The 24,569-nt window shown below is 44.3% G+C and overlaps 1 protein-coding gene across 10 annotated transcripts in view; it reads right to left on the minus strand.

Annotated features, from left to right (window-relative positions):
- The window catches only part of WBP1L (WW domain binding protein 1 like), a 57,377-nt gene that overhangs the window by 18,360 nt on the left and 14,448 nt on the right, over positions 1-24,569 (minus strand). The window contains exons 1-2 of one of the 10 annotated variants that reach the window (XM_050711899.1): positions 23,791-23,831; positions 23,236-23,382 (exon numbers count right to left, since the gene is read on the minus strand). The exons of 6 other annotated variants lie outside the window; for them this stretch is intronic. In XM_050711899.1, the coding sequence (XP_050567856.1) occupies positions 23,236-23,262 (27 nt within the window). In that variant the 5' untranslated portion in view covers positions 23,263-23,382; positions 23,791-23,831. Of the gene's footprint in view, positions 1-5,339; positions 5,598-23,235; positions 23,439-23,790; positions 23,832-24,569 lie in introns of those variants that run through there. 3 more of the 10 variants (XM_050711898.1, XM_035547744.1, XM_050711901.1) reach the window with 3 other exon arrangements.

A 24,569-nucleotide genomic window follows, 5' to 3' on the forward strand; every position in this document is an offset into this window, starting at 1 on the left:
CTGGAATCACTGGATCCCCCATGCACACTCAAAGGCAAGAGCTATCATGAGATGGCTCTGCAGTCCCAGAGGCTGTTTCACCTCCCCCTCCAATCTAACAGAGGCCACTTGTTAAATCTAGAGCAGGCTCACTCTAAAGAAACTCATTGAGATGTGAAGACCTCATCTTGCTGTGTTTAGAGAGTCTTAGTACTCTGGATGTGTTTTCCCTCCTCTAGATTAGTTTTCCCTTGTCATATACAAATTTTGTAAAGCAGCTTCATTTGAATACCAAAAAAAAAAAGGTGTTTTTGCTTGTTTTTTGTTGTTGATACATTGGCATTTGTGATAAACCCACAACCATGCTGGCAACTCTGCCAGCAGCACACTTTTGCTGTCAAGTGCTTTTACAAATAATCCTTAAAATATCCAGCAGTGGTGGGTATAAGAGAACTCAAGGCAGTGGCATATGTTGTCAAGCCTAAAGCTACAGCTAATGCTAACGTCAGTGCCAGGGAAAAAAGCCAGTTACTTTCTCCACCCTCCAGTTTAGTATTGGACCTCTGCTGGAAGTCTACGTGACAAACTAAAGGTCAAAATGTGGGGCACCATCATGACAGGAGGCATTCGTGGAAGCCTGTATGTTGGCTGAACTGCCCCTCAACGCATGGAAGGACGTCATCAGACCTCCTTATCCTACTTTTGTACAGGTTTTCAGAACTAAGTGGTTGGGTTTAATGGCCATAGCTGTTAGGATTTATTGCCTCTGAAGCCAATACAGGAAATGGAGGGAAAGAAGAACTGATTGACAATGGAGTATTATTACAATAAAAGGATCGAGAAACTTCAAAATGCACTTTTCTACTTTCAAAAACCAGCAGTTAACCTGGTAATGCTGTTGCTATGTCAAAAAGGAGAAAGATGAAGATGAGCAGATTCCAGACCAGCGTGGCTATTTTCCAAGCTGAAAATTAATACGTGCAACTGCAGCAACAAACACCGCAGCCCACGCTCACAAGTGCATAGTTGGCAGTGAACCACCTACAAAAGATGACTCCTCAGCTGGCACTAACCAGGTAACTCAAACCAGTAGTGGCTGATACTGCTGAGATCTAATAACCTTTTTAGCTTTTTGCTCTGTCTCTTCTTTCCAGAGAAATCCGGCCTCCATTACCTTAAATATGAGCACCTTGCATGTGCATGGCCTGCGTGTGTCACTCAGCCTGGCAGAGCATCCATCCATCCCAGCCTTGGTAACATCCAGACACCGTAGAAAATACTTTGAAAAGCGACTTGCATTTGCTGGCAGCAGGCTGCATGCTATTGCTCTCTTCAATAGGATAGCCAGATTTTTAGACCTACTCTAATACCCTGCTCTCTCCAAGCTTCAATACAGCGTTTGTACAGCACTACACAGCAAATTACTGTTTGGACTGAAAGAGGTGAGGATTAATAATGGAGTGCCACGGGTGAGTAAAGGACAGAGAGTAGCAGGCCTACAAACGCTGGGACATGGTGAAAAGACCAGCAGCGGGAAGGAGACAGACCGCCAGGCTGGCATCTGCCCGAGGGCAAGGTGCTGCTGGATTTAACAGGATTCAGGCTCAACCTCTGACCGCTCTGGTTTCATGGCTCCCACAGGGGACTTTGGTAGTAAGCATCTATTTAAAAACAAAATCCTGACCTAGTTATGTCACTAATCTCACTACTCACAGGCAGCAGACCCTTGCTTTCAGTACCTAACTGCACCCACAACAACCAAGCGGGATGGATTCAAACACGTGACACCATCTTAGCACGTAAAACCTAGGTATTTTTTAGTAACTCGCAATCACTATTTGAACCATATAAATTCTTTAAGCACACAGAGTAACAAGATGGAAGCGACTACCAGTATCTTAAATACGTGTGTTAGAAACAGCAGGAAAAACAATTTGATACAGCTGAGGTGCCACCTGGCTTTTTACTCAAGTTCACATATCAGACTACCACTAGTGTTTGTTAGCCAAGCCCATCGGTGACAGCTCACAAGAAGGCAAACACAGACCTACTTGAGAAGATGAGCATCTCTGTCAGATAAGAGACAGAAGTGGTTAGGTTAAAGTCGCTGCTGAAAATATTAGGCCAGAATGCCAAATCTTGTCGTAGGGTATACTACAATTCATGGCCAACAGTTACTAACCCATATTTATCTTGGGGAAAAATAAATAAATAAATAAATCTCCAGGTGCTCTCAAGGAAGGACAGCAGGAGGGATGACAGCAAGGAGTGGTATGGTCTCACTTGAGGCCACACCAGCAGCCCCCCGGCCTCCCCCCGGCACCGTGGTCATCACACAGCATCCAAACCCCCTACGTTTGTTAGTTCCGTGGAACATAAACCAGCAGCTATCTATCCAAGTGCTGTGCCTTTGGTGGGAGCGATTGAACGAAAGCACCGAAGTCTGGTGAGGATGAAATTGGCTTCGATCGCCATGCTTTGCAGGAACCTGGGGGCTCGGCCCCCCAGCACCACGGCAGATAAATTCCTGCCAGCCTGCCTTACAACAGACACCTGGGGCCAGGAAATAAATGAAGCCAGGACACTTATTCCTAAGACACCTTACTCAAACTTTGTCTTCCTGAAGGTGAAAAAGAAACATGTTAAATACAAACATCCAAATACCCCAAGTAAAATAAAAGGGGAAGGAGTTATGCCTCTGAGCTGTCCTGGGCACAATAAAATCTCCAAAACAGGAATTCTAATCCACAGCATTTATTACTTTGCTAATGCTAGCATCAGGAGAATTATATTTAAATTGCCATGATTAATCAGCCACAGCAGGCCCATCTTCACCTCCTTTACAGAGGATGCAGAACCTCTGAGGTTTTATTAACCCTTACCTAAGGAACAATCGGTTATCTGCATCCATTTATCTTGGAGAAATCACCAGCCATCTTCAAAGGAGCGCTGCTTCCCCATATATAACAGGCACACCGGGATACTTCAAAAAGAGCCGGTTTCATTTTTGTTTGTAGCAAGTTTCACTTTCAGACGGCACGAACTGCCGTATTTGCGCTGTACTGGCCACGTGAAAGTGTTTACTTCCTCAACACCTTGCTAGAAGCTTCCCAGCGGCAGCCCCGGCCCTCTCGCATTAAAGACCCGCTTCCAGGAAATGACGGCCGTGAAGAGGCTGCGCTGCGCTCGGTTGTTTTAAAAACCAAACAGCTGACAACACCAGAAACCTCGACCAGTTAGAATTAAGAAATAAAAAATGGAAGAGTTAAGAACCCAACATTTCAACCTTCCTTCCCTTTTTCTTTAAGGTTTCTGCAACGAAGCACAGATGGACATCTCCAAGCTTCCACCTGAGCAAACTCTCGAAAATGAAAGCCAGGATCCTCCACGGCCACAGTTCCTGGGCCAGGAGCCTTACAGGCACCCCCACATCATGCTGTGGTCAGATGCTGCCAGCAGGCGAGGGCTGGATGTGGTGGGCAGTCGCGGATCCCACCACACCATGCAGCTCCCAGGAGGACGCCCGCTCGGCTCCGTGCGCGTGGACGGGCGTCGGGGAGCAGCACCCCTAGTGCTGAGCAGGGAAGTGGGAAGAAAGGCAGCCCGGACACCCAAGTGTTTACAGTCCGAGGGCAAACACAAGAGACAATAGAGGCGGATGCGTGACGAGATGTTCCTGAATTCCTCCCACGCTTTTAATTAAATAGCGCTGTTCGCTAACAACTCTTTTGTTCCCCCTTTTACAAGTGGGAAATTTCTTAATACTATCTGCACGCAGGACACAATCCCAAATACCTACTTTTTTTTTTTTTTAAGTCTAAAAATGATTAAAACTAACATTCAAGCAGCTTGTTTCCACCGTATCCTCCATCAGTGGATAAAAATAGTCGAGAGCTTTGCTCAGCTGCTCTTGAGGCAACACCTTTTTCTGCTTCCTGTAAATGCCTCTGTATCTATGCTGAAAAGTCACAAGCAGAGAAAAAAGCACCGTCCAGCCCACCGAGATAAACAGACGGTCTCAGTCTGAGCAAGTGAAACAGAAGCACACCTCGCTGCTGGTTTTACATCTCATGCAGTCCCTCAGTTGTGCCAAACCCCTTTCTAAAACAAAAAGATCCATTCAGAAAAAGAAACTTTAGAGAAAAACATGCCCGTGCAACTCGAACATTAAGCCAGCTGTGCCTCATCACAAGTTGAGTTACCTGAAGTTGTTTAGCTTTTGTGCCCAAATCTCCCTCCTCGGCTCAGTTCCTATGTTTTTAGGGAAAGTCTCTGTGCCCTGAGTGCTAACAAGTGAACTATTATTACAGCTATTGCGTTCAATTACAGAAGGTCATTGTGCTAGAGGTAGTTTCTTACGTAAAAGTGTTTTCAAATCAGCAGGGTGGGGGGAGCTGCATTTCACCAAAACCTGAACTGATAAGGAAAGAGACAGAACTGTTTACTCAGCAGTGTTAAGTCATTTTCCCTTCATTTCTACATGACACAAAGTAGGTAGTTTAAACATGCCACAGCCAGATCTTGAAAGTTTAATGCCACGTTAGAAACTGCAGGCAGCACTCTGATATCATGCAGTATCTATTTATTGTGGATTACAGATCCCAGCAGCACTGGAGAGAGTTTACAGTTAAGATTCCCCTACAGACGTGCCTCCCAGACCAAAAAAAGGTTTTGCTCTCCCCGAGCCTTAGAACAAATAGTTGGCACTCTCCTCCAGCAGGGAGCAGCTGGGCAGTTGCTACCGTTTCTCACTCCACTCCCCGTGGCCAGCCATTACATTACCCCAAGTTTCTTGTTCGAGCTGAAATCTCCCAGAAAAAATAAAAAGTCACCAAACTGGGGGGGCACGGCAAGTTGCCATTTTCTGTTCGGTGACCTTTGTCAGGGAAGAGAGACAAAAAGAGAACGAGATACGTGCCTATTTTTTTTCTTTTAAATAGAGTTTAATGCTCAAAACACTGCTCCCGCAAGAAAATGGTTCAAAGTTTGGCACGAGTTTTTAGGCACGGTATATATATGAATTCCATTTTAAGGACTGTGGAAAGTACCCCTAAAAACCAACCAAACAACACCAGCACAGGAGCACGACACAAAGAGGAACCCTGCCGGCAGTCCTACCCCACCACAGCCAAAACAAGAGTTTCTTTCCCCAAACGGCAGCTTTGCTCCTTCCTCGCTAACCAGAAAGCAGCCCTCACGCAACCGCGCTCCCCAGTCAAATGCCACGGGTGGGGAAGTGCCGTGTGTAGGGTTCTGCTCTGGGACAACTGGAAATCATTTCCTTATGCGAGGAGGGGGGATAAAATAAAAGCGAGTCACGTCCTCGAGCAAGCAGCACCCACCGCACCGAAGCCGGTTACCTGTCTGAGACCCAAGAGGAAAGGCATTCTGCAGGCTCATCCTCTGCACCCGCGCACGGGAACGCAGGAATTTAAAGCCCCGCAGCAAGCATTTCCTCATCTGCTGCGGGAACCCGCGCCTCCGATCCTATTTAAACCAGGGCTTCCTCGGCTGGGAATGCTATGTAAACAGGGTCCTGGGACACGGCACGCACTCTGGCTCCCCCTCCTCCTCCTCCCACTCCCCGTGACATATCTCAGACGCAGCCGAGCCGGGGTGTTTGCAAGAGGGAAATGACATCAGGTCGGGCACTTCTGAAAAAAAAAAAAAAAAACCAGCAGAAATGAAAAAAAAAAAAGCCGAAACCTTAAGGCAGCTGCCAGTTACCACCAGGCAGCTCGCCGCGCACAGAAGCGGCGCTGCCGGTGAGGGACGCTGGCAGCGAGCCGTGGCCGAGCAGGGGCCGCTGCTCCCCGCTAGCTGGATGCTGCGAGCGGAGGAGAAGCTATTAAAATCGTCGGCGAGAGCCCACAGGTCCTCGGCGATGATTAAATCTCCCGAAGCAAAAATAGCTTTCTCCTCAAAAATAGATTAAATGCCCAAATTTGCTGCTGCTTGCTGCACGGCGAGGCGAGCAGGCAGCGGGTTTTTATCTCAGCATCTCCAGATGCCGGGGACCTGGATGGAGGTTCACGGACCCAAAGCACTGCCCTGCACGCTGCTGCCACCGCGTCTGTGCTTTTTCCTGAGCAACTCTTGCAGCACTGCTCAACTCGGCCCCTCCAGGTAACAGCCAAAGGCTGCTAAAAGCACGGGCAGCAGTTCCCTTGCTTTCAGCAGGGCCAGGATTGGGCTCCTACAAAAAGTCCTACAGTGTAAGACAGGTGATGGGAAGACATCTTAATCCCCCTCTCCCCAGGGAAAACACGACCGGCCCCGATGGATGGTTTCTAATTCTACTTGAGCTCATTTCACATTTTCGTGCCAAGGGGCAATTAAGCCTTATAAACAAATTCATCATCTGGTGCACAGGATGGCATTTCTTGTTTGTCCTCTCCCAAGCAAGGAGTACAGCAAGTTCCACACCGGGGTAGGAGATGACACTGCAGAAGGTAATCTAAATTTAACTCCTTTTCCTACCTACACTTTGAAAGTTCAGCAACCTCTTTTTTTCGTGCTTCTCTTTAATCAGCAGCTGTTCTCGTCTGTCCTGTAGGGACCGGGGCACTGCCACCACTCCCATGTGCTGTAGCAGCAACGCCGTGGATGTTTAGCAGAGGGGAAACTCCCCTTGCCGTTGGCTGCCTCAACTTTTGGAGCTCAACACATTAAAATATTTGACAAGGACACGGAGTGTATTTTTTTTTCATAGAGAGTTCGCTGAATCCCTTTTTTAGTAGAAGTTTTAACAATAACTTCAGAGAGAGAGCAAGACAGCAAGAGGCACAAACCACATACGATTCTTACAAATGCTAATTTGCAACAGCAAAAAAAGAAGGAAAAAAACAGAACAGAAAATCCCTGAACAACCAGTTTGCAGCAGTGTCAGAGACAGCACCCATTTTCCACACCAAAACTCAGTGACCACTGTCACTGCCACCACCTCCCAGCCCAGCCCTGGGTTGTTTCCCAAATGCGGACCCCATGGTGGGGGACCCCTACAAAATCAGGCTGCAAGGCTGTAATAATTATTACCTATTTTTACACCAGTTTAAAGCTACCATATAAACTTGCTGTCGAAGGCGAGCACGTCTCTGTTTTTCCTAAGAGAAAATAGGCACATAAGTAATTTCCTGAAGGACACAAAACATCAGCATTAACTATCACCAGGCAATGGGATTTTCCAGCTTTTGTGCTTTTGAATCAAACAAACGCTCAACCTTTGCTTTTCCAATTCTATGGACAAACACCGATGATATAAAAGGGCAGCTTTCTGTTTTAGTAATCTGTTCTGTGGCCTCACGCTGTCCTTTGAAATATCCGATTTTGGCTGCTGCTATGCAGAGCCCTGGACTAGACAGATCTCAGGGCTGAGCCAGTGCAGCAATTTGTGAATCCCGACTGTCAGAAGGGATCTAACTTTAACAACCTGCCTCTCCTCCAGCACGTACTCAAAAAGCAAAGCTTCGTTCCAGATCTAAGACAGGTAGTGAGGGACTATCAAAGGCAGTAACTTAGTGGAAAAGCCAAAACATCCTGATTTGTGTGTGAATTCAGTGATTCTGAAAAAAACTGACACAAAAAATGCGGTTTGCAAATAGGCATTGCCACATCTGACTGCAGCAGCCAACCTCCCTAGAAGTCCCTGATTGACAGTAGCCAGCAATGTGCTTCACAAAATCTGCGGTAGGTGACTATGGAAAAAGCCCTGGAGAGAAATAAAAAGCAAAACAAAACAAATCCTCCCCAGCCCCAATAGCTGCACAAGTTAGCTCATACCCTTTTGATATCCTAATCAACCCAGTCTTTTCAAAACACTCAGGTTCTTCTAATCTTTGCAATTGTTTTGGATATTTTCAAATGGTATCATTTTAACCCCCACCTTTTTTTTTTTTTTTTAAATCCATGAGTCCTAACTCCAATGGCAATGAGTTTCATAGACAGTGGTTATAAACAAATAGTTCCTTTCATCAGTAGTGAATTCACCACCTTCTAATTTGACTTTCATATTATTACCAGGTGGGAACAGAAGTCCCCATCCATCTCCTCACCCATTCATTAGTCTGTACCTGTTAGCTATCTTCTTGTAAGAGATATCCATCTTCCTAGTCCTCTTAGTGTAAAATCTTTTCCCAAAGCCTTCAGCTGTTCATTGCCTGTTTCCAAAACCCTTCTAATTTTCTATTGCCCTCTGCTTAGGAGCAAGCAGAGCTGAAATAATTGTTAATTTAATGAGAGCAGCAGCAGCTTTAAATCAGGCTCAGCATGGGTTTCACTTCCTTTACGTGAAACTGGAGTTTAACATCTGCAGGGCCGTATCTATGATGTCTTGTGTAACTATCCAAGACGTGAGGAACAGAGCAAACAAGTTCTTCTCTGTAAATAAATCACTTGAGAGCTCTGAAAAATCAGGGCTAAAGTCAGGGTAGATTATGGGATCAACATTATTTTGAATATCTGCTTGTTTAGGCAGCCCCCAACCCTCCTTTTTCAGCCTGATCCCACTGCAGGTTAGAGGTGAGCAAGTTCTTGTTTTTGTGGTTTTTTTTTTTTGAAGCAGAGAGAATAAAGACCCCTTGCTTTATCTGACAGTAGTTCTGCTCTCCTGAATATGCCACCTGCTCCAGACACAATGTGCAAAGGACGCTGCTCGACAATTTCACAAGCCCAGCACAGCCTGTGCCTTGTGATCTCAGATATTAGCATGCTACTGAAGCAGACGATGGAATTTGTTTGGCCCATTTTAGAGCTGCTCTGATGTTTGATGGGACAGGCTCATAAGTGGGTTTAGTAACCCAGCAAGATCCATTCCCCATTTTGATACCCCCGAGGAGACAGCTTGACCTTTAGATGATCCAGATACGACAACATGATTGGAACAAAAATGAAGCTGTGCAGCTCAAATCTGTCAGGCCTGAAGCACAATACTAGTCTCAGTGGCTCCATTATTGGAGTCCTAGGCAGGAACAAGTTTTGAACAGTAAATATGGGTGGTCTGTAATATCCCCATAAACTGCAATACCATTGTTCCGGAAAAAAGAATAGTGCAGCTATATATATATACAGGTTAACCATAAAGTCGGAACAACTGTTATCTAAGAAGTCCTCCATTTACCCCAGGACACTGTTACTTTCATGTTGGTAACAGGAGCATCCCTTGAGCATCAGCTATCCATTTTCATTAGTCAGTCCATAGCCTTGGGTGCTAGAACCGAGACTACACAGATCTGTCAGGCACAAACAAAATGTGAAAGGAGTAACCTGAAGGGGGGTGACTTTATCTTTGCCTGTCCTGAAGATGGCTTTGCAAGTAAAGAAAAAAGATAAAAATATAGGAAGGCATAAAAGCAGATCCCTGCTTCTCTTACGGTAAGACATCATCCAGGAACAACCAAGCTCCATCTGCCCTGACAGAACATACTCTAATGGGGTTTGTTTGCTAGCAAAAATGGCATAAGATGTTTGGAAACCATCCATGCTGGATCCGCAGTGCAATGCCTGCACACCATTTCTGGTTGACCACCTGCCTGCCAAACCTGCCTACTTGTTGCCGACTCCTGAAAAGCAGAGGGCCCCTTACCCACCCTGACAGCACCAGAACAAGAACACAACTTTCCAGCACCAGGAGCGGATGCAGTGGGTTCTTGTAACGTGCAGCATTGGTGCTGCCTACACACATCATCATCAAGAAATTCCAGGGGAACAGGCCAGTCTGATAATTCCCCAGTACCTGGAGGATCTTCTGTATTGCTTAAGGAATACTAATAAACCTTTCAGACCCTTTGTGTCTAGTACCACTGGACTATTTCAGAGGTGGTTAAAGCAGGTCCCCCTTTTAGTATGCAGTCAACTACAAAACAAGGACACTGAAGTCACTTGTGTTTAATGTTTCTCAGACCAAAATTCCTTCCTCGTTGCTGGAGAGAACAAAGAGTAACTCCAGCAAAAGACATCTTACATGTGGAAAAATGACTTGTGAGCCAGTGCTACAGCCAATCTGCTGTATCAATGAATTTTAATGTGCAATGAAGCACAAGGGCTTGCAGTGGTCCCAGCCTGTCCTTGGGCAGGTCCCCCTTCCCTGCAGCCTGCTGCTGCTTCTGTCAGCTCAGTGGTTTTGAAGCACAAGATGCTTTTGCAGCCAACTCAGTAGATAAGCAAATGGGGACTGCATTTCAACCTCACTGCTGTCACCTGTGCTTTGTCTCCAAGTAACTGGTTAACCAGGGAGGTAGAGACTGAGCACTTCAAAACATGCTCAGTGCTGCGGGGAACCCCAGTGCCTACAATTCATGCTCGACTCTGGTTGAATTTTGCACAGCAATTGTCAGCCGAGCAGACAAGTGAAAATACACACCACGTCCTCCACCCGAAAGCCATGAGCGAGCCCTGAACCAAAGGAGGAGGCATTGCATAGGAAACCACCACCCACAGTCACCTTGTATTTTTGCCTGTCCTCCTCTTCAATTTTTGTACGTGGGTGAAGAAATACCAACAGTAAAGCACCTTCTTTTGCACTTTTGTAAAGCAAGCAATCGCTCCTCTGAGGCTGCTTTCTGCAGTAAGCTATCATAAGGAGGACAGTTAAGAAAGGGCAAGAGAAGCCCCCTCCAACACCCACCTGACAGAAGAAGGCCGCATCCAGGCTGCTCCAGACTCTCCTACCAGCTCTGCCATTCAGCTGATCACAGAATCATTAAGGTTGGAAAAGCCCTCCAAGAGCACCTGGTCCAACCATTCCCCTACCACCAATGTCACCCACTAAACCATGTCCCTAAGCACCACGTCCAACCTTTCCTTAAACACCCCCAGGGACAGTGCCTCCACCACCTCCCTAGGCAACCCCTCCCAATGCCTAACCACTATTTCTGAGAAGAAATGTCTACTCATTTCCAACCTGAGCCTCCCCTGCTGCAACTTGAGGCCATTCCCTCTCATCCTATCGCTAGTTACCTGCGAGAAGAGGCTAACTCCCAGCTTCTATATTCCATATCTATTTTCACCATTTTTTTTTCTAAATTACACTGAATAATTTGGTATTTTGGAAATAACATGCTGGTGTTCTGTAATGTCACATCATTTCGAGGAATCATATAGTATGGTAATGGCACTATTGAAAACAGTTATACACAAAATCCCAGGCCCCTTCTCCAAGACCAAAATAAATTTTGTTAACCGTAGCTTGAAATTTTCAGCACTCGGCGGTGTTGTTTCCCACTGCTTTTTGCTCAAGGAGGAGAAAACGACAGCCACAGGTCCGGCATGCTTTTCTGCACAGCAGCAGAGAGGTGGCCAAGCCAGCGCAGTGTCTTTTGTAATACAAAAGGCTATTTGCATGGTTTTGTGCCACCAGTTTCACCACCCAGGCCTGCTAAAACCCAGAGGCCTTAAAAAGCTTTAAAGGCCTCAGCCCCTGAGGCAGGGGGGGCTGGAGAGCTGGAACGGCCCTGTTCAGAGATGACGCCACCTGCGCCAGCGGAGACAGGGCCAGTTCTGTCCCTTCGGCTTTCCCAGCTTTCGGGCACCGATGTCAGGCTTCGGTTTTAGTCTGGAGTGGGTAATGAAGTCACGGGAAAGCCGACTCTCCTTTCTCAGGGAGGGAGAAGGGGAGGGGTGGGGGGAGATCAGCTGTTAAACATTTGACGAGACTGTCTCAGCAGGGCCAGCGTGCCCGGGGTGGCACGGGGACACTCGGCAGGCTCCTTGCTTGTTGGCAGCGCAGCTCTTGTTTTCCTTCTGCCCGTGTGTGCAAACAGGACCTTTGGTAACGGATCAAGGGGAGACGATCCGCTCCAGACGGGGCTGAAGGCAAAGTGTGCAGACGGTAACAGGATCCCCCCAAACGTGGGATCAAGACAGTGAGCGTCTGTTCTCGTTTTAGTCTTGTACCATGCGGGTACCAAAAATACAGCCTGTGTGTGGCCTTTGGTCACATCGTCACAGCAGACAGCATTGTCCAAAGCTGTCAATACATTTGCTTACCAGCACAACCTTGGAGATGGAGATCTGAAGATGCCCTGCTCTTCGAAAAGCTATTAGTTTTTTTCCTCCAAATGACAGCAACTTGCTATTTTTAGTGCTCATCTCATATGCCTGCTTGGCATTTCCCTTGGGCCTTACCCTCGTTTCACACCACTGATGCCAGCTCCCACGAAGCATGTTTTTGGTGCCAGAGGGGCTGGTGCCAAGTCTGCCTGTCTTGATGCCAAAATGGCAGCTGGCTTTATTGTTGAGATAGGATTTGCCAAAACTAACGGCACTAGGGCTAGGGTGACTGACATTGATTTCAAGGTTATTTTCTTCTTTGCTCTTCTATTGCCTCTAGACTTCATGGGATAATACTGCTCCAAATGACCCTCTGGGGGCCTAGGATATGAATTTTTCATCAGAGTCTAAGGCAATTATGCCAGCAGACAGTCTTAATGCATGAGACTTCAATAAGGAGGATACATACATGCACAGAGTGATTATCTGGGATGCAGCGCTGCCACTGCTAGGTCCAGTTACAACAGACACAAGCCCCCTTTCTCCACCTGCAAACACGTTTAAAATAACCTAGCACAAAAACTGAAGATAAGGAAGGTTACGTGGCATTTCACCACCACAATACACCCAAGACAGAAGTCTGGAGCAGGAGAAGAGAGTCAGGGATCAGCCAAATTGTATTACATCCACATGGGCAGGAAGACAAAACACACAAAGGTCACGGCTTTCTGCCCCTCCTGCTTCTCACAAGTGCCACTCTGCAAAACGCTCAGATAAAATCCAGTCTCACATGAGGGATAGGTGCATTGACATGGGAAACACCCACATGGATGCAACTACATAATTACATGCTGCATCTATTATAAGTGCACAGACGCATGTAATTTGACATGATGGCATCCCTTCAAATTAGGAAGTATTTGCATGTTAATCTATGCTATTTTTCTTATTAATATTAAAAAAATTGTTCATAAATGTTGATGTCAAATGGGCACCTGATTGCATAAAGATGCTCAGGTATTTCTTCAGGCACGGTGCAGTTAGTTAGCTTGACAAAAAGCACAGAAGTGGTTAAATGGCTTTGTCATGCGAGACTTTGCTGGGATATCTGACATTTCATCCAGCCTGGTCAGACCTTTCTGAAGTTCGTTGGTCTTTTCTGAGCTCAAGTTTGCATCTTGAACAAATTTAGAAAAGCCCCCAAAATCCCAGCAGTCTTGTTTTCCTCAGCTGGTTTTACAAGAAAGAGGTTCTTTTATTGAGTTCTGAGAATTAAGTTTCTGTTTCCAGCAGAGCACCATTTCTACATGGCTTGCATCCTTCTGTGAAAGGAATGGATTTTCTGGGAAATCCTTTAGGAAAAAGAGGCATCAGCAGCTGCCTCGTTCCCAGCAGGCTGCTGGATATTACGGTTCAATAATGTTACACTGCAGAGCAATATTGTATAGGTTATGCTGAGGCAAAGAAATGTCCTCAAACTGCCCTACATATGTGCAGCTAGAGCACTTTCCACTGTTATCCCTGGACTTTACCCCACAAACTCTGCCGTGGCACCTACATCCCCATTGATCGGTGGGTTCTGGGTCACACACAAGTCTGGTTTTGTGGTACACAGCACTTGGTTAAACCAGTTTTTTGGGACTTCTTCCTCTTAGAAAATATACGTAGATCCCAATAGGGTACTCCTGATTAGGAGCCTGCCAATTAATCCCATGGGTTACGCAGTACTGAAGAGTTTTGCATGCTTTCTGTTACCTAGCAGAAAACTAAATTCATCTGAACTGCTCCATGCTGGCAGAGGCTCAGAGCTTGTGGTTAAACCTCAGCACAAAGAGCAAGAGAAGTCTTTCCACTTGGTGTGGCCTGACTAGCGAAAAGACAGGAGGGCCAGGTCTCCTCTTCCAAAACAAAGAGCACTAAAGATTGCGTATGTGTATCTTCATACGACCAAAGCAAAGAATGGAAGGAAACCACAAGTTTAACTATTAAGAAAGCTCAATACCACAAGCATCTGAAAGATCACAACACAACAGTGTTAAAGGCATCGCTTTTAAATCACTAGACAAAACACGGAGTGCTATCAGATCTTAACCTCTTCTGTTAGAAACTTTTTTAAACGTGCAACTTCAGGGAAAAACCACTTCAGAAAGCCTCATCTTAAATACAAGCTCATCTCCTCCAGCTTGAATTCCTGTGTTGTTAGGAACTCTCTGAGTGCCTGAAGAGAAACATGAATTCTCATCTCTTTTCTAAAAGGAGGAATAAACAAAAATTGAGGAATAAACTAACCAACACTATATATTTAAGTACAGATTCCAGCTGTCGGTGAAACAGCAGGAAATATCAACACCTTCGAGCCTAATCTCTCCCCTGCTGTAGTACTGGTTCTGCTTTGGCTCACATCATTACAAGGAAGACAAGAAAAGCTCCCCAAAAGCCCACATACTTAGTTGCTCTGCCAGCCGGAGAGGAGAGGTTTTGGGATCCCCTCACACAGGAAAGCCTTCAGAAAGCATGATCTACACAAAGCAGTGAGCTCGCAGATGTAGGTTTCCAGGTACAAGCTTGGTTCATTCAAACACACAAGGAAAAAAAAAAAAAATCAATGCCTCCCATCACCAGCTCCTCACTCAGCCATTTTCCTGGCTGTAAAACGGGGAGTGCGCCAGAAAATTGTTTGAGATTACAACAACAGGACTCTAAGCACAACTAATTGTTGTGCTTTGGGTGCCTAGCAGTACCGCCACCGGTTACCCACATATTTCCTGCAGCCGCCCCAGGACAGCCCCATTACACAAGGATCAGCGGCTCGGAGGAAGCGATGCCCACGTGTCGCGTTTCAGCATCGGCCGCGGCATTATGCAGTTTGCACTTCGCTCAAGCATTAAAAGCACTGGTGGCACCCAGAACCGCTGCCAATTTCTAAATTTCAGCGACATACCTGCAAGCCAGGCAGCTCTGCCATTCCAAGGGCAGATACCTCGCTGCCTTGCTCCCCACCTTCACGGTATCTACAGCATTTCTCCTTCGGTATATGGACAACGCATGTTCCCCTTGCATGCATAAGCATGCTTTATTTAATAAAGCTCAATGCCCAATAATTACAAACTCATTTCAGCCTTATCTCAGGAAGAAACGCCGATCAGCATAACCTGCCTTTATGGGTATTATCTTATCCCAATTGCTGTAATTTCCATTAGTGGTTGTTATTCCGCTGGCAGATAACGCGAGCGCTCCCCTGGCTGCAGCGGAGCTGGAGGAGGACAGGGTGACCCGCGCTGCCGTACCTCTTTCACACATTTCCCTGCAGCAAGGTTGCAGGCTGGGGGAAAAGCAAAGGGCAAGTGGATTTGCCTCGCTGAAGTCTGGCTGCCAGGCACACATTTGCTCTAGATCAAAATACCAGTGGCCTCTTACTCTTGCAACCATTGTTTTCTTTCGAATTCTCACATAGCACAAACTAAACAATCCAGATGTATCTGTGCAAAAAAAAAAATCACAAAAACAGCCAAACAAAAAAACTAATGGAGATTTTTCTTTTGTAGAAGAACTACAATTACTAATTGGTACTAATTAGCAGGAGTAGAGTAATGCAGAAAATCTTGAAACAAAACCAACATAAGTGTCAGAAGACAGTTAATTTCTTCTTCAAAGGCATGTCACCCTCATCACCCAGAAAGCTCGAAGACCTGTGGGTGACTGTAGAGCTAAGAAACTAAGGCAAGTGAATCTTTTCAGTTTTTAGAATTATTCACTCCCAGCACAGTATCCCTACGACAGTGTTTTTTTTTTTTCCCCTGAAGCAGGTAATGCGGGGAGCAGGAATTCTGAACATCTCTTTTGGAAAACCAGGACCAACCTTCCTTTCCTGGAAGTGAATGAGAAAGTTCTCCAACCTATTTCACTGCAGAGACCAGACCTGCAGTGTGTAAAATCATCCGATCACTGAAAGAAACATCTTCCAGGCAACAATACAACCCAAAGAGGCATAAAAACAACTCAGGGAGGGACAGCAACATTTGTGAGCAGGATTTAATTACAATCTGGCCATCAAACTGTCCTCCTTTCAGCACTTGTTCCTTAACACAGGCATCACACGTCAGGGCTGTTCAGAAAGAAAAGATGCAATCCCAGAGGCATCGGGCTGGAAAGGCTTCTCAATAAGTCACCCAGTCAATCAAATCACTCTGGGAAGGGCTCACTGCACCTAAAGCACCAACATTTGCTAATCCACAACTCAGGCGGCTGCAGTCAGCTGTGGTACCGCTGCCTCAAAAGGCAATGCCATCTCGTGCTGCACACTCTTTAAAAGTTAGGATGTTCTCCCCATTAACATCCAGGCCTTTGTGCAAGACAAGGCAGCAGATCTTCTCTGCTAAAGCCATTTCTTCTTCTCCACTGAGAAGAGGACACCTGATTGCAGTCATCTTCTTAGCCTAGCTCACCTGGAAAATTGCTCCAATCCTCTCTAAGCTGCTTTCAGAAGACAAAAGCAGCCTTTTTTTCAAAGGCCACAGGGATTAAATCTTAGTTTTACTCTTTTCAGTCTCCAACTTAACCACTTCTCAAAATGTAGGATCCAAAACTGCATACAGCACTTATTAGTACAGAGTACTACAACAGCCCTACGTAGGACACCTCTATTAATACATCATAAAATATTTGTTTTTTTTTTGTTTTTTTTTTGTTTTTTTCAGCAGCTCTGCTCCATTTCTGATGCATCCTCCCTCTATTTGCCTTTCTCTTCACATTTCCTTACCGACTTTGGTGCCAGGCTTCACATCATTTCTCCAAGTTCTTCTCCCACCATCAAAAATACATGCAAGCCTCCAGCTTCATCTCAAGCACTTTGCGTCCCAAACTGTCGGCACAGAGGTGGAACAGAACTCTCCAGGACCCTGTCACCTTTACAGACTATTCGTTAGCATGCGTTCCAGTTGCTTAATGAACCCACTGTACTGTAACTTAATTCTGAAGATGGATCTCTACACAGCATCCCATAAGCGACAGTCCCTCAGTCAGGCTGGATTGTGAAAAATCCATTGAATCAAACAAATTAGATTTATTTTTCCCCCCATGAGGTCATTCCTGATAAAGTCCCACTGCTTGTATCTCCTGTTGCCTTACAGATGCTTATAAAGTCTTCATCAATTTATTCGAATACTTACTGGAACCTGGAAGAAAGCTACTAAGTTCAGAAATGGCTGTGTCTACATCTGTAAGTGCTCAGCAGTAAATTTCACGAGGCCCTAATGATTTCACATTTTTCTAGCTTTTTCTTCTGTATTTTCTTCCTTTGCTTTTGGCCCCTTTATACTTCATACTCATTTTAATTTGTGTAGGATTACATCTTGGAGTTTGTGTGTTTTCTGGATTTCCCCACACAACCAAAGGACCAAAAGAGCAAAACCTCTCAGTCTGTACATCAGTTACTGAGTTACTGTTTGAGTTACTGTTTATCCACCTTCCTCATTAAACTCTAGATTAATACTTTCCTTTTTTTTTTTCACCTTCAACTTTTAACACCGTATTTGCAGAACATTTTCTTAAGCCTTTGAGTGTTCCTCCCTAGCTGCAATACAATTGTTAGACCAAAGGTGAACTATATGATAAGTAAACTCTTCATTGTCCCTTCTGTTTTGGAAGACTGATTTTATTAGATGGCTCTAACATCAGCAAAAAATAATGCCTATAACAGTAAATATCAAGATCCCTTTGAAAAATCAGATGTTAGACTGCTTAAAATGTATACCTCATTCGTGCAATTAATTCAGCATAAACCAAGAGCATGACTACCTTTTAAAGTGTCAGCACCCAGCAGGCTATTTCCTGAAGTCTGACCTCACGCTGAGTTGAAGTCGCCATAAAGAAAAATAAACGACTGTCAAAAACGTCCCCAAATTGTGAGGAAATTCGAGCAAAGTTCCACTCAAAAAAATATAAAGCAATCTTTTGTAAATGCAGAAGCTCATTAGTGAAAGGGGACTTGTATCTGCCAAAGTGAGCCAGCAGCACCAGTGGTTCAGTGTGTCTACCAAGCACCAAAAGAGGCCCTTACAGATGCTTAAATGGACTCAATTTGGAACCCAGATCAATAACAGAGGTAAATCAAGCAGCTTTGCTATCGACCAAGCACGCTGGACCGGGTTTAGCTCTCTACATGCAGTTATTGCACCGCTGAAGCGTGCACTAGGAGGCTTTGGGCTATTATTGTGCCTTACAGTCACACAGCTCTGAACGATGAGCCCCTCTGCACTTCTTCTTTCAAGGCAGGCTGGAGGAAGTGCAACCCTGCTGCTTCCTCATTAGTGTAAAGCACTGCTGCCAAATTGTCTGCAACGAGCTCTCAAACTGCCCTGAGGGATAAGAACCTCTGAAAACTCAGCAAATGCACGGAAAATGCTCCTTCCTCAACTCCCGAGGAACAGAAAGATGCATCAGTAGCTCCTGCAGCCTATAAATTGCATCTACTTTGCAAGTCCTGGGGCTGCTTCCAGCAGCTCTCACCAGATTCTCATGCAGGTCCTCCGCTTCTTGTCTCTCTCATCTGGCTCAGCTGGAAGAAAACTGGATGCAAACAGACGTCCCTTGTGAGTCGCATCCTCAGGTATGAGGTATGCCAACTTAAGTCAAGGGTTTGACAGACAGCCCAGATCTCTGAAGCGTGGTAACTCTGCCGAGCCATCCTGCCAGCTCCATAAATCCCGGTATTTTGCAAATTAACAGGGCAATCTGAAATAAGATTCCTTTCTGAAGGACAAGCTGGTGTTTTATAGGTTTTGTTTTATTTCAGGGCATTGTCCTAGATAGATTAACTGCACAAGCACACAAACTGTTGATGGGCCACTACAGATGCCAAGCATTTGGGGAAGGCAGGAGATGCTAATGCCAGCTAATGACAGGACCACTTTCACAAGACAATCCCCACCAGTCCTAGTTTTTATATGGATTTTTTATATGGATTGTGCCTAGCACAAATCAGCCACTTTTGCACAGAAGATTTATTCTCAGGAAAAAAATTACACAGTGGGTCACCTCTCTTAGAGACCCTAGCCTCTTCAAGAAGGGTCAATATTTATTACATCCCTCCTTAAAAGAAGTCTTACCAAGAAACAGAAATGAAAGGACACCTTTCAATGGCACAAATTCAGACATTCTGTCAAGATCTGAATGCTTTTGACATGTCTTTCACCAACGCAGCACAAGACTCAAAAGCATTACTGAAAACAAAGGTGAATGTAAATTTACCAAATTTGAGTCAGAAAGATTTTCCGAATCTTAATTGACATTTATAGCCAGCCAGCAAAATATGAAAATCTGACAACTAAAGGAAAGAGCATTACCCAATGTATTTCCCCCCACGCACGCACTTATACGCTGAGAACTGCATCAAAACTTGTTTTTGTAATAATTTCTTCATGAGACAGTTGGGCTTTAGTGATCTAGGAAGTGGTGGATAAGCCTCGAGAACTGAAAATGTTTTTGGTACGCTTTCTCATTTCTCCCCAGGGAATCTTAAGCTTCAGAGGAATATTAACATGAAGTATTTAAAATATTTTGTGGACTGTTTATAACCTAATGACTCCAAATGTAGCCTTAAATGCCGTTCCACCACGAGTTAGCTATGTTCAGCAATTTGAGCAGAGCACCACAGCCTCTCAGGCAGCCCACTGCCACCACTCTCCCATTTGTTTTGTTCAAGCAGTTTCACATAACACAGTTATCTCACACTGGTATCAGTAAAACACTGCCCAGAATCAAGCCGATATAAAACAAGGTTGCATTGTTAACTAGTAGAGTTATTCCAAGGACTAGTATTTGGAAACGCCTGTTCACGGGTACAGCCAAAGCTGAAAAAAATGCAGCTTCAGGTCTTACTTAAACGTTCCTTAACCACTAAACCCAGCATTTGCCTGGAAAACAAATTTTGAAAGAAACACTTCGATCCTTCATAAAAAGACAAAAGCAAAAATTCATATGGTTCCCACTGGGTACACTTACTATAAATCAAGGCACCTTTCTGGAAGCTCAATATGTATATGCTAAATGAAAATAAAACATCTCTTATGGCTTCACAACCAGAATTTAAAAAGCAAGGAGCTGCAGGAGTTAAGGCTTTCATCTCAATGTTAGTTTAGCCAGTTATACATCCCAACAGCTTAAAAAAAATATATATTTAAGAAGGAAAGTGTTACAATCTATGAAGTCAATACTTGTGTTAAAAATACTCACGGAAAAATCAAGCTGTTTGCTTTCCAGAAGCCACTATTTGGTCTTTTCTACTTTTTCAAATTAGAAGAGGCCTTTGCAGAATTATAAATAAAGCACAAAGTTCCACGTGACTTTCCCATATGTAGTTTTTCAACAGCCAAGTGATTTCCCTTCTCCCATCCCCACTGTTTGCATACCACGGCGGTGTTTGCCAAGTCTCAACTTGAGAATTTTGAAGCCAAATTTGTAAAACCAAGAAAATAAAGATTTTGTTAATATCGTTTGATCAGAGAGGCGCTTCATAAGAAAGGTTAAACCGTGGAGAGAAGCAAGACCAAAAAAAGAAAAGTCATATGTTTTGCCATCAATTTACAAGAGATGTCACCGTAGCAGTACAGAAGATGTGGGAAATGGTGAGAATGCCAATATTAGCTTCTCTGAGCTTTTAAGAGCAGTATATTTAGCCTTCCCACTTCTCCACGTGTTCAGGGAGCACAAAATGCTCTTCACCCATTGAACAAACAAGCAGACCTAAGCCAAAAAGTGGAAAAGCTGGGTTAAGAGAGCATCTCAGTTTTATCCCACTAGGTCTGCTGGCAGACACAGTGTACAGAAGGGATTTTCCAGTCTGCTGCCTTTCTGGTTGCCTTCGTTCCCACCACAATGTCTGAATATTTGAAAGCCCAATTTCCAAACGGCTCCCATGCTTTGCATCACATCCAGAAAACTTGTGGAGGTGACCTGAAACCGAGCCTCCAGCTTTCTGAAGGGTAAAACATCCGGCCACATCTACAAGGAGCAACGTGACAGGGAATTCCGAGCTGGGAGGAGGCAGCAGGCAAGGCTGAAGAGCACAAAGTGGGGCAACAGAAAGGATCATGTCCCAGAGGAATAAGCAGGGGACAAAGCACAGAACTGGCCTTCACTTGAACAAGTAGGGCAGTCTAACAAGGAAGACAAGAAAGTCACCTGCCACCTAACATTAAGACTACCATGTTAGACAATGCCCCAAAGCAGAAGTTGGAGACACATTCTTCCCAGGACACCAAAGTATCTCTTTTCCAGTCTGAGCTGCAGCACAACATTCATTCCTACTGACCTCACTTTTCCCCTTGGATGAGGAACACACCCAGGAGACTATCTTGATCAATGCAATCTCAGAAAGTCCTTCACCTCATGGACGAGAGCAAATCTCACAGCATGACAGAAACCGACTCCGGGACAGCTTGAAATTCTCATGTTTTATTTAACCTATATCAAGTCTTACTAATATCTAAATACTGCTTTGACACCAGGAGTGAAAAAACATGGTGGTGGGCTGGTGACAACCTGCAGCTTTGCTTGACATGACCCCCAGTCTGCGTCATGAAAGCCTAGCACCGAGACTCGTATTAAGATGCTGCACTCACACCAAAGGGTGTCGAAAAGGCTGCTCAACCCTAATGAGAGAAGGTGTTCTCTGGTCCTACATACGGCCTGAAAAGCGAGAGGAAAGAGGTTCTTTGTTCTTTGCAGCCTCGTTCAGTTGTGCTTGACGCCTGCGTGCCTCCTAAGTTACGGTCACTTCCTGTTGACAGATATGTCCTTCTGCAATCTATTTCATCTGTTTTCAAAAAGACAGATAACATTTTTTAACATTAGCCATTTTTTCCTGTAAGACAAATTATGGCCTTTATGTAACACATGATCAGGACTCCAAATGACTTGTGGTCCATCTCCAAATTACACTGAACTTTGTTTGGCAGTCTCACTATTTTCTGTTCCTTTTGTTTTCCATCAGCGGATTAAGAATAGCATTTATCATATCAGACGGGGAGGCAGTCATTAACATTTGAAGATAATATCTATTATTTTACACTGTGCAAAAGACTGGACATGTTTTTTCATGTTAGTTCAGCGTCTGCATATGTATTAAGAAGTACCAGGATTCATACCTAAGTAAAAGATCACAGGTTTCAGAATTGGACATTGCATGACTGAATGACTGGTCCATAATGAGAGAAAACAGATAAAGTCATCATCCCATTTGTGAAAACTAGCAATTGTAGATGACAACTGTATTTTTAGGGCCAATCTTCAGACAATTAGCAGAGAAAATTGGGCAACTTCCTCTAATTTATTCCCATCCTAGGCCAAGGATCAGAAAAAAAATCCTAATTAAAAAAAATCAAAATAACTTTTTTTTTTTTTTTTTTTACTCCACAACAGCAAGGAGACTGAAAGCATAACTCACCCTAATAACTTTCTGTAAAGGGAGGATTTCATTGTTAACTATAGTAAACACCAGATTTATATTTTCCCTTGCAACTTGCCAATCTTGCCATGACTCAGAAAAAAAGTTTCCTTTGTACTTCAGTAGCTCTCCATTTTCAGTCTCCAGCAAAAAGACGGATAATAATTTATGAAGATTTCTAGCTATGCACTGTTTCGGGTTGCAATCACAGCTACAGGCCAAAAACCAGAGACTTAAGACACAGACCAAAGTTGTTTAGTGGTATTCCTTTGCTAAGCCAGAACCTTAACACTGCCTTTATTAAGCAAATCAGCATTTAAAAGAGGCAGAAAGCTCAATGCTTCTGAGATACTTGATGGTAACAGAATATCTTAAGTAGGAAATAATAAGTATAGTCCCAATTGTCTCTGAGATAACCAGGGAGATGGTAGCAGTAAGCGGCATCAGGAATGAAAATGAATGACCTCGTAATGTCTCCCAAATTGCCAGGAAATCAGAACTACATGAACAAAGACTGGTAGCTCCCTCCCCACCCCTTGCAGAGTACACACGTATAAAAACTTATGAATAAGACAGACAGCACTGAAATCTCAGTCAAAAAATGCCACAGTGAAAACTCAGGTTCTATGGGTGGTATTCTTTTCTGTCATTAAAAATATATTTTTTAATTTTTTTTTTCTTCCTGTCTCCATACCTCATAAACACTTTTTGTACCTCAAAACACTGAGGAAAGTCACCAGTGATTTCCCATGGCAGCAGATGCACAGGAAGCCAACTCAGATCCTAATTTCTCAACTTAGGAGCACAAAGAAAGAGAACACTTGTACCGGCTTTAACATCTCTTTTCTTCGCATCTTCAAGTCTCTGCTAACAGACTCTAACAACCAGGACACCAGAATTCATACTTCAGCATCTTCAACTTCTTTCCTGAAGGACTCCAGCTACTGACTCCTGATATGCTGCCAACCTGGTCCCTGAAACAAGCCAGAGAGCGTTCAGGAAACATTCGGGAAAAGGTTGGGAAGTAAGAAGTAGTTGCAAGCAGGTCCCAGCGTACAAAAGGTCAGGGCCCTGACCGTAGGGATTCATGAGGCTTTCTATATCCCAATTATCCCAACAAAATTGCAAGGATTTAGCCAACCTTTGAAAAATGAATCAACAAAGATGAACTGCAAAGCTGTGAGGGCCCACGCGACTGAACTATCTCAGGCCCTGCGCAGTCCGGAGAGTTATCCTAAGTATTACATTTCACCCTAAACAGAAGTCTGTATCTCCTATCTAGAAACCTGACATTCAAGGCAAGATTTAGATATGAAATTTCATACAAAGATTTTGATGTGAATTCTGGAAGAAACAAGGAAAAACCCAAGCAACCAACCAACCTTTTGGGTGAGGAGCAGCTGCCTTAAAGAATTTGAAAAGTACTTTGTCCAGAACTATTTGTTACCATCCCAGGCGCTCTCCCTGCATTTCAACATCAAAACATCTCTCTCTCCAAAATCTATTTCTTCCTGTTTTCTTCAAAGGCTGTCGCAATTCAAAAGTCATAGGAAGGCACACCAATAATACCAGACTTGACTAACGCATACTTTTTTCTACCAAATGAAGACTCCTTTCTGCTTTGCATCCTATGCACTGAGCCACCCACTCCTCTGGGAAGATGCTACTTTTATTTCTGCTAAAGCACTGGGAACCACACACAGATTTACAACCACATACAACCATACATAAAAATCAAACAGGAATTTTTGCTATAGAAAAATCTGCTTCTAGTCTTAGCTTTCCACTTGAACTCTTAATTCTGAGTAGCAAACATTGTTTTTAGTTTAAGCAACTACACATAAATCTTGATGAAAGGTGTCAGGGGTATAAAAATATCCATTACCACTCTGGACTAGATTTGAACCGGTGACCTAATGATGTGACACTCGATAGTTCTTTAACAGTCCTGTGATCACAGAGATTTGCATCAGCAAATACTTAAATCCCAGGAGATGATACTTCCTGGGGATAAAAATGTTAGATAAATGAAATCTTCAGAAATAAGAGCTTCTAGATTTGTGCAACTCCACAAAACAATAAAATGCAAAGAGTGGTCACCAGATTCCCATGAGTTTCTGCAAAATCCTTATATTGCGTGTCTACAAGCAGACAACTTTGT

The sequence above is a fragment of the Cygnus atratus genome, chromosome 7 (genome assembly GCF_013377495.2).
Source record: "Cygnus atratus isolate AKBS03 ecotype Queensland, Australia chromosome 7, CAtr_DNAZoo_HiC_assembly, whole genome shotgun sequence".
Classification (NCBI taxonomy): Eukaryota; Metazoa; Chordata; class Aves; order Anseriformes; family Anatidae; genus Cygnus; species Cygnus atratus.